At 38.5% G+C, this 9896-nt stretch overlaps 1 protein-coding gene across 1 annotated transcript in view; it reads left to right on the top strand.

Moving 5' to 3' along the window:
* Window positions 1-8961, top strand: part of LOC121367882 (U-scoloptoxin(01)-Cw1a-like) — a 9023-nt gene extending 62 nt beyond the window's left edge. Inside the window, exons 1-4 of the mRNA XM_041492326.1 lie at window positions 1-229; window positions 6545-6689; window positions 7271-7416; window positions 8838-8961. The exon at window positions 1-229 is cut by the window's left edge and continues 62 nt beyond it. Coding sequence (XP_041348260.1) covers window positions 181-229; window positions 6545-6689; window positions 7271-7416; window positions 8838-8926 — 429 coding nt within the window. The 5' untranslated portion in view covers window positions 1-180 and the 3' untranslated portion in view covers window positions 8927-8961. The remainder of the gene's footprint in view (window positions 230-6544; window positions 6690-7270; window positions 7417-8837) is intronic.
* The last annotated feature ends 935 nt before the right edge of the window (window positions 8962-9896 follow it).

The following is a 9896-nucleotide window of genomic DNA, read 5'->3' as shown; positions in this document are numbered from 1 at the left end:
GTCGACCCGAAAACACATTTTACCTGCTAAGGCCTACTTGACAAACATATTTGGTTTTGTTAGTCTAAAGTGGCACCTTAACATTTGATCTGTTTGGTGTCGAACACGTGCCTTCCTGTCGAGTACACTAGATATATAAGTTGGGAGTATATCGGTTAGTTTGTCTTCGGTTGATACAACATGGCGGCCATTACTCAATTGTGTCTTCTTGTCGCAGTTTTACCAACAGGTACTAGTTTTATGCTTTAGTGTTCTAATTTGTATATTTTCTTTCTTACTTACTTATTTATCTGACTACCTACCTTCTTTCTACCTAACTATATACCTATTTACGTACGTACTTGCCTACCTACCTAACTACATACCTACTTACGTATGTACCTATCTACCTACCTGCTTACTTGTTTACTTCAATTTCTCGCTCTGGCCATTGCACCACGACTGGTGTTTCAAAAGCCTTAGTATGTGCTGTCCTGTCTGTCGGATGGTGCATATAAAAGATCTAATGGATAGATGTAGCGGGATACACTCTAAGACTATATGTCAAAATTACAACAACTTTGACATCCATAGCCGATGATTAATAAATCAATGTGCTCTAGTGGTGTCGTTGAACAAAAACAAACTTTACGTTTTAACTGTCCGGTGTTGGGGTGCATTTAGCTCAGTCAGTGGAGCACTGGTCTGATGTGCGTGCGATGGGCACTTTGATCAGGGCTTATGGGAGACTTTTACGATATATAGTTTCAGGTAATGCGGCAGCGCTGTGCTGACGCCATATAACCGTAACTGAAATGTCTTGAGTGTTTTTACTTCCTTACTTATCTTCTTGCGTGTTTATTTATCTCTTTATAGTTCTGCTTAAAAGAACAGTCCTGAGTTTTCTGCTATTGTAACATGTTTATGACTAACAGAGATTTTTTAATAATTTAATTACACATTAAAGATATTTTTTTGAATATCAGTGTCTGTATAAACAAGGTATTTTTGTCGTCCTAATGTTTGTAGTAGCTACTAATGTTTGTAGTAGCTACTAATGTTTGTAGTAGCTCAAATTAGATTTTTCTTTCCAACAAACATTCAGCCAGTGCACCACGACTGGTATATCAAAGGCCGTGGTATGTGCTATCCTGTCTATGGGATGGTGCATATAAAAGATTTCTTGCTACTAATGGAAAAATGTAGCGGGTTTCCTTTCTAAGACTGTATGTCAGAAGTTTGACATGCACTTGCCGATGATTAATAAATTTATCAATGTGCTCTAGTGGTGTCGTTAAAACAAACTTTAACTTTATCCAAAATTTGAATGATCTCCCATACGTACTTTTCCCGCTGTTCAGCTTCAAAAAGTGGTATGGGATAGTTGGCGGGTTTTTTGTTTGTTTTTTGTTGTTGTTGTTGTTTGGGGTGTGTGTTTTTGGGTGTGTTTTTTTTTTTTTGGGGGGGGGGGTATTTGGGGGGAGGGGTACGGGAGTGTGCGTTTTTTTCTAATCACCCGATATATAAAAAATAAAAATCAGAAACATTGTATTTACCTCCCAGTAATTTCGAACATACGAAAATAATATGAGCGCTAGAAAATAAAACATTGTTGCGCTACTACAAACATTATACCAGAAACACTTTTAACATACAGATATTAATCTATTTTCAGTCGTTAAAGATGTTCTGGTAAAGCCACTCTGTACTGTCAGAGTTACATTCTTTCTTTTTCTTCTTCTTCCTTTTTATTTTTTTATTTTTTTTCGTATGAAATGTATTTTCAGCTACTACAAACACCAGTGGCGTGTTCAGGAGGCCGAAAGCTCGCAAACACTTTGACTGGTAACATCGTACATCACATTTTTCTATCGTTGGGCGCAAAAATAGTCTAGCAAGCGACTACGATTTGCCAAAATCGATAATTTTATGAAAAAGATATGTGTAGCTACGGTAAATAATAATAAATAAATAAATAAATAAAGGCTCATATAGACTGGATGCGGCGCGTGCGTGCTGTCCGGCTAAAAGTTGAGGGTTTTAAAAATACATAATTAGTTTCAATGAGAGCATCTGGACTGGATGCAGGCGATGCGTGCGTCTGCAAAACGTATACGGACAGCCGCAGTGAAATAATCGTATATTTATATGGTGTATAATTATGTCCAAAACGCAGCGGCATACGCATCAGACACAACAGTCTATATATATATATATATATATATATATATATATATATATATATATATATATATATATATATATATATATATATATATATATATATATATATATATATACATATACATATATATACATGTATATATATATGAGCCTTTAGCAGTTTAGCCAAAACTATGTTATACTGTCTAAATCCAAGTACTGCGGTGGTATGTTCTGTCCTCTTTGTTGAAAAAGTGCGTACAATGATGTTGTTAACTTAAACAAACCAAACGTTCATGGTGTAAGCATAATTTTATTTTGAATGCATTTTTATTTCTGATTAATAACAATTATTTAAAAAATTCACCAAAACGTGGTAACTGTATAAATGTTTCGTTTTAACACGTTCAAGCCGTGTTCCTGTTGACTTGGTCTGTTTAGGATTTTTATACCTCTTGCGATGTCATTGAATCTGAAATGGAAAAAAAAAAAAATGTTGTTATTGTTGTAAGTATCATCACACTATATAGGGTCTTTTCCTTGTGCGAGGTGGAGGTTTGTTGGGGTTTTTTGCGAGGTTTTATAAGAAACCACACCCTCTATTTGGAAACACCATTGTCACAAGGATCTCGTGATATCCCCCCACCCCCCGACCGTTTAAGTGCCCCTTTTTAATGACGTTTTCTTAAAAGTTCATAACTCGCAATTAAAGTGTGTTTTGTTTAACGACACCACTAGAGTACATTCATTAAGTAGCCCACAATTAATATACAGCACTAAATACCCTGAAAACATGTCTTTGGGCATCTTTCTTACAAAATTCTCCGAAGCGCATGCCCTGAACCCATTTACAGATCTAACTCGCGTTTGAGAGGTCTTCTCTTTTGCCTTTGCAGAGTTAGGCTCTGACCTTAAAACACATAACGTGTCTAAATCAGGTAACAACATAAACTGATAAAGTTTTCACAACATAACTCGGCATGTTAGAACACATTAAAACAATGTAAAGGTTTCACAACATAACTGAGCATGTTGGAACACATCAGAACAACGTAAAGGTTTCACAACATAACTCTGCATGTTGGAAAAAAAAAATGTTTTATTTAACGACGCACTCAACACATTTTATTTACGGTTATATGGCGTCAGACATATGGTTAAGGACCACACAGATTTTGAGAGGAAACCCGCTGTCGCCACTACATGGGCTACTCTTCCGATTAGCAGCAAGGGATCTTTTATTTGCGCTTCCCACAGGCAGGATAGCACAAACCATGGCCTTTGTTGAGCCAGTTATGGATTACTGGTCGGTGCAAGTGGTTTACACCTACCCATTGAGCCTTGCGGAGCACTCACTCAGGGTTTGAGTCAGTATCTGGATTAAAAATCCCATGCCTCGCCTGGGATCCGAACCCAGTACCTACCAGCCTGTAGACCGATGGCCTACCACGACGCCACCGAGGCCGGTCAGCATGTTGGAACACATTTGAACAATGTAAACGTTTCACAACATAACTGAACATGTTGGAACACATTAAAACAACGTAAAGGTTTTACAACATAACTGAGCATGTTGGAACAAAGTAAAACGAAGATCCTTTAACAACGGGCAGTTTATAAAAAACATGAATTCCATCATTAACAGACTGATCATTACATCTAGGACAGAATCGTTGATCCGCCATCAGATTCTCATATCGGCCTGTCTCTACCCGAATAGGAGCAACATCACATCGAAATTTCGCTAAGGCACTCCTATATCTTGTTCTGTATGCTATCTTGTTATGAACAAAAAAAGAAACTTCCGATTTGTATATATAGTATATGTTGTGTTAAAGAATTCATTGTGTAATGAAATTATATAGGTAGTATTAGCCTTGAGCTGTATTATCAGGATTCATGAATTTTATCGTTTATTTTTGCACTGTTAATCGTCGACAACGTGAAATTCAATTTGCACGTGCATGCATGGTTCGACATGTCCCGTGTAGTATTCGGTCAATTTGTTTTCCTGTCTTACTGACATTGTTGTCAAGTGAACGAAAACGCTTAAAAATGTGCAAAAACAATTAACGTTTTTTTACATTGTAGCATTTTTAGTATGCCAATAATTTACGCGAACGGGCGATTGGCATGCTTGATGCTGGCATGTCGACAGAAGACGTTGCAAGGCATTTTGGGAGTTCTAGTCGAGCGATACGAAATCTTCGCGTAAGATTTCGAACGACAGGAAGCACCAACGACTTGCCACGTCGTGGACGTCCGTGTGTTACAACACGTGGTCAAGACCGCTATATCATGAACACGCATTTGCGCAATCGATTCTAAACTGCCACTGCTACTGCTGCTAACACACCTGGGCTTCATAATAACCGAATCAGTGGGCAAACTGTTCGTAATCGTCTGCGGGAGAACGGTTTACATGCACGACGTCCTTATGTCGGATGCGTTTTAACGGAACGTCATCGTCTAAATCGTCTTAATTGGGCACGTGTACACACTCGTTGGATACGGCGACGCTGGAATACCGTTCTTTTTTCGGATGAATCCAGATTTTCTTTACAACGTGGTGATAGCAGGGTGCGCGTCTACCGTAGGAGAAATGAACGCTATGCTGACTGTTGTGTTCTTGAACGAGATCGTTTCGGGGGTGGGGGTTGTGTCATGGTCTGGGCAGCCATTGCCCATGGTTATCGTTCACCACTAGTCGTCATTGATGGCAATTTAAATGCTCAACGTTACCGCGATGACATTCTCGCTCATCACGTCATTCCTCTGTTCCATAACAACGCCAACATCTCGATTTTTCAGCATGATAACGCCACCTCTCATACAGCTAGAGACACTGTAAATTTTCTTAGGACAAATAACATTGATTTCATTGATGACTGGCCCGCTAAAAGTCCTGATCTCAACCCCATCGAGCATGTCTGGGATAGTCTGGACAGACGATTGAGGCGTCGTCCCAACCCACCCGCTAACGTCAACGAACTTCGTCAAGCGCTCATTCAGGAATGGGACAATATTCCACAGGCAGAAATCAGCACTTTAGTCAATTCTATGCGCCTGCGATGCACTGCAGTGGTCAATTCAAGAGGTGGTCATACCCGTTATTAAGTGGGTGGGTTTTTTTTTAACCCCTACCACACTTGGTCAAAATTTCTCCCAGTTTCTGTTAACCTATGGCCATGATTTTTACACCAAACGATGCATCATGGAACACTCTTTAAACGCATATATAACAATTATTCCCCCGGTTTGTTTTCATCAAGTTATGTTCAAGCAAAGTTAGCGGAAGTTTCTTATTTTGTTCAGTATATGTATTTAAATTGTCCTATTGTAAACACATTGTATTGTGTCTGAATGGTGTTTAATAAATCTATATCGGCCTGTCAACACAAAAACTATTCTTTAACAAATTATATGTTCTTAGTTTTCCTGTATTCTCTAAAATCGCTTCTGCCCGATGCATTGCAAGCTGATCGCCATATTGTTCTAAAACTCTATTAATAATACATTTGGGTAAAATTACATTAACATAAAAAACGTTCTGAATATTCTGTGCAAAAAACAACAACCCTGGAACACATTAAAATTCCAATTATTGATGTGAATCGGTAGATGTTTCTACAATAACTTGCCTTTGGGGCTGGTAACACTTTGTAAAATGTACAATGTAAAATGTCGTTACATATTGAAGATGGTGAATTAAATATACTTTTTTAAAATCCAATTCTTAAATCGTACGTTTTTAAAACGTTCTGACCAGATAAAAATACGTTGATTGTTCATATTGACAAGTCTGCTCCATCGTCCAGGTACAGCCTTCCAGGAAGACACTTTCATTGGAATCCATCCCATATCACCATTTACAGCTGTATTGGGGTTTTGCATTCCAACACCAAGAAAACCTACTTCTTGGTACCCCATATACCAGCTCCGTATATAATAATGGGTAATAAGAAGGTTCTGTAGTAAATGTTCCCATAGACAAGACATCACAAACCATGTTTTTATAACTAGTTAGACCGCACCGGAGGTTGGACGGTAGGTAGTATTGGGATTTGGGTGCTTACGAAACATTTGAGATCGAATCAAAGTCTGCACGTACCCAGTGGCGGATCCAGAAAATCCATGGGGGGGGGGGGGGGGGGGCAATGACATGAGGCGGAATGCCAAGGGAACTTTGAGGGAGGTCTGGAGTATAATGGAAATTATTTTTTTAAATTAATCTATAATAACATTATAACTCACAAAATTTAGGTTTTTATTTCAGGCACAAATTTTAATGAATTGTATGAAACAAGCCAGAAAAAAACCCATCAACAAACAACCAAACACGGTTGGAAATTGTCATTTTAGATATATATGAACTTACTGTTATATTTATTTTGATTCGTAGTTCTGACCATAACGTGCACAAACAAGCCAAATGGGATATATGAGCACGGATGTCGTGCATGGACCACGTGTATAAACGGGATTGCCAACACCACAGAGTGTAAGGAGGAGCACGTGTTCGATTCACAGACACAGGAGTGCCGAGAGTAAGTTCTTAGCAATCATATAAAATATTCATTGCTACAAATGGAAAAATTTAGAAGGTCTTCTCCATGTTTTATATAAAAATTACCAAGTGTTTTACTTTGTTACTGTCCGGTGTTGGGGCGGCATTTAACTGGAGTACTGGTCTGTTATGCGATGGGGCACAGGATGGATTGCCCACAGTGGACTCGGGTTTGTCTGTTCCGTCTTAACCACTGATCCACGAATGAATGAATGAATGAATGTTTAACGACACCTCAACATAAAAAACATCGGCTAATGGGTGCCATACTATCGTATATTCAAATATGAAGTGATTATCCACGACGGATGCATCAAATGCCGTGGTATGTACTGTCCTGTCTATAGGGAATAGCATATAAATGATCCCGTACTGCTTTATCAGAATGATTGGCCAGGGGATTTCTGTCTTTCTCTCAAACTATCAATTAAATGTTTTGTTTTGTTGTTTTGTTTTTGTTTTGTTTTTTGTTTGCTTTTTTTTTTGCTTTCCTTTCTTTTTTCTTTTCTTTTTCTTTCTTTTTTTTCTTTGGTCTAAATTTGCCAACGTGTTTGATTTCAGTCCAAGTCAGGTTCCACCTCCCTGTGGGATGCTGAAGGATTGCACTAACCTCAAGGATGGGAAGTACGCCGATACTGGTCAGAAATGCCAAACCTACTACACATGTTCCGGGGGAACCTTCTTTGGACACAATTTTTGTCCTAAAGGTAACTAATGTTTCAGGGTGGTTTTCTTTTCTTTTCATTTTATTGTATCGTTTTGTTTAGGGCTATAGCTACAAGTTAGACAAACTTTTCTCAACCACAAACATGCCCGCTAGAGAAGTCTGAACTGGTGGATTCATAAATGAATGGACCATGGGTTACTCTTTTAGTTTAGCAGCAATTGATCTTTTATACACAACACACAGATAGGATTATGGATAGTACATCCACAGCCTTTGTTATACTAGTTGTGGAGCATTGGCTGAAACGAGAAATAGGAAGCCAACCGAATGGGCTCCGACAGCCACGTAACCCTGATAACCAATAACCTGATGCAAAAAATGAATGAATGAATGAATGTTTAACGACACCCCAGCACGAAAAATACATTGGCTGTTGGGTGTCAAACTATGGTAAATGCCGACCTAAAATGATGAACAACATCAATATAAAAAGTCAAGAGTTAACCTGATGCGTGGTCATGGGGCCGAGCTCTTACAAATAATTCAACTGGTACTATTGTCTTCTATCATGACACATTCATTTAGTGGTAGACATAACAAAAACACCCTTCCGGTAAAAATCCCATTAGTTAAAACCTTTGTAGGTCAAAACTCATTTCTAGAGGATTACCACTCAGTGTGTCACTCTATGTGCAATATATCAATTTAGAAAGAGAAAAAAAACCGCTTAAATTTGCATTGTGTAGGTAATTTATTCTCGGTTTAGCCTTCTTTAGTTTTGTTTCCTTATCTTTTTTTTTTCTTTTTTTTTTTTTCTTTTCCTTTTTCTTTTATTCTTTCGAGGGTGTTTAAAGTGAGACAGTTTTAACAAAGAAAGTTTTGACTACGGGAATGACCGGAGGGAAGTTTGACCTGGATTATATTGTATTTCATCGCTGGAAATGTTTTTCCTTGCTTCCTTATGTGTTACTCCTTGACCATCCCCAACGTACACGTTAGCTACCTCAGGCATTAAATTTACACCATTCCACCAATGCAACGGATATCCATATTATCCGGGGGCGAAATTTTACATCATTTTACATGAATGAGGATGTCATGAGTATCCGAAGGCAAAACCTATCACCATTAGGAAGAAGGATGTCACTAGTAGCTGGGGGAAATTAAATAAACGTAGTAAAATAAAAAAACATAAAAAAAACACTAGTGTATATTCCCAAGCTCGAAATACATTTTTGTGAAATGGGAAGCAATTAATCTCTGTTTTAAATGTGTTTATTTTAGTATGTCTCATTAAGTGTTTTTACACTGTGGTTATATTACACATAATTATATACATTTTATTCGTAATATATTTCCATATATTTACCTTTTCTGACACCCAATAGTCAATGTGTATTTTTTGTGCTGGGGTGTCGTTAAACATTAATTCATTCATTAAGTATTTGTTTTATTTTGCAGGTACCGTCTTTAATGAAGTTCTCCAATCATGTGACTGGCCCCAGGACACGCCCCCGCCATGTGGAACTCTCCATATAACAACGCCTTGAGCGATCGTTCATAAATAAACATGTTAAAAAAATTACTTTAATAAGTTGTTCGCTGCATTTAGTGCAATATGCTGGTACATACATCATCTATATGTAAAGTACTGACAGTTGGGGAAACGAAAAGGAACGAAATGCTTGTTGACGCCTCAGGCACTCATCTGAAGCACATTTCCGTGTGGGGTTTTTTAATATATTTTCCGGGGGAGCATTACTGGACCCCTCCCATCAAGTTCGCTTGCCAGTCTAGACTCCTCTCCACCCCACGTATAAATTCCTGCACAGACACCTGTACACTGATAATGGTTCTTCAGGTGTACAGCTTAGTAAAGTTAAAGTTTGTTTTGTTTAAGAACACCACTAGAGCACATAGATTTATTAATCGTCGGCTATTGGATGTCGAACATTTGTTAATTTGAACATATGTCTTAGAGAGAAGAGCAGCTACATTTTTTCATTAGTAGCAAAGAATATTTTTATGCACCATCCCATAAACAGGATAGCACATACCACGGCCTTTGATATACCAGTCGTGGTGGCTGGAACGAGAAATAGCCTAATGGGTCACCGACGGAGATCGATCCCAGATCGACCGCGCATCAGGTAGTTTAAGGGGTTTGTTTTGTTTAACGCCACCACTAGAGCACAAGCATATGGTAAATCTGAAATATAGTTTTGGAGAGGAAACCCGCTATTTTTTGTTCAGTAGTAGCAAGGGATCTTTTATATGATTCGTCCCAAAGACTGGATAGCACATTGATATAGCCACGGCCATTGATATACCACTGACTGGAACGAGAAAGAGCCCAGTGGGTCCACCTAGCGCTTTATCACTGGGCTCGGGGTCGGGATTTAGCTCAGTCGGCTGAGTACTCGCTTGAGGTGCTTGCGTCGCAGGATCGAACCACCTCTGTTCAGCCGTTCAACTGATTGGTTTTTCTCGTTCCAACCAGTGCACCACAACTGGTAAAAT

This window comes from Gigantopelta aegis, chromosome 3 (genome assembly GCF_016097555.1).
Source record: "Gigantopelta aegis isolate Gae_Host chromosome 3, Gae_host_genome, whole genome shotgun sequence".
Lineage (NCBI taxonomy): Eukaryota > Metazoa > Mollusca > Gastropoda > Neomphalida > Peltospiridae > Gigantopelta > Gigantopelta aegis.
This window is presented reverse-complemented; position numbering and strand designations above follow the sequence as displayed.